Genomic DNA, 240 nt, shown 5'->3' with positions numbered 1-240 from the left:
GTTTATTAAGGCTATAACAAAAAATTACCTGAATAATCCACAATGTGTGTGGGAACCTTCTCAGGCGTGACATCAGGTGGGATGGTGATTTCCTCAGCACGTGGGGGTACTTGCTCGGGGAATTCCTCTGACACTAGCGAGAGGATAAGTGACGTCTTCCCCACGCCAGCATCCCCTAGGAGGAGGATGCGCACTCCTCGCCTGTGACTCCCCCCCATGCTGTCTGTGGATGAAGGGAAA

The 240-nt window shown here is 52.1% G+C and overlaps 1 protein-coding gene across 1 annotated transcript in view; it reads right to left on the bottom strand.

Annotated features, from left to right (window-relative positions):
* Nucleotides 1-240, bottom strand: part of LOC119589095 (mitochondrial Rho GTPase 1-like) — a gene marked incomplete in the record, with an annotated part of 21,050 nt that overhangs the window by 20,084 nt on the left and 726 nt on the right. The window contains 1 exon segment of the mRNA XM_037937670.1: nt 29-223. Within this exon segment, the coding sequence (XP_037793598.1) occupies nt 29-223 (195 nt within the window).

Source organism: Penaeus monodon, chromosome 25, assembly GCF_015228065.2.
Source record: "Penaeus monodon isolate SGIC_2016 chromosome 25, NSTDA_Pmon_1, whole genome shotgun sequence".
NCBI classification, from domain to species: Eukaryota; Metazoa; Arthropoda; class Malacostraca; order Decapoda; family Penaeidae; genus Penaeus; species Penaeus monodon.
The sequence above is the reverse complement of the archived record's forward strand: the minus strand, read 5'-3'. Positions and strand labels throughout refer to the sequence as shown.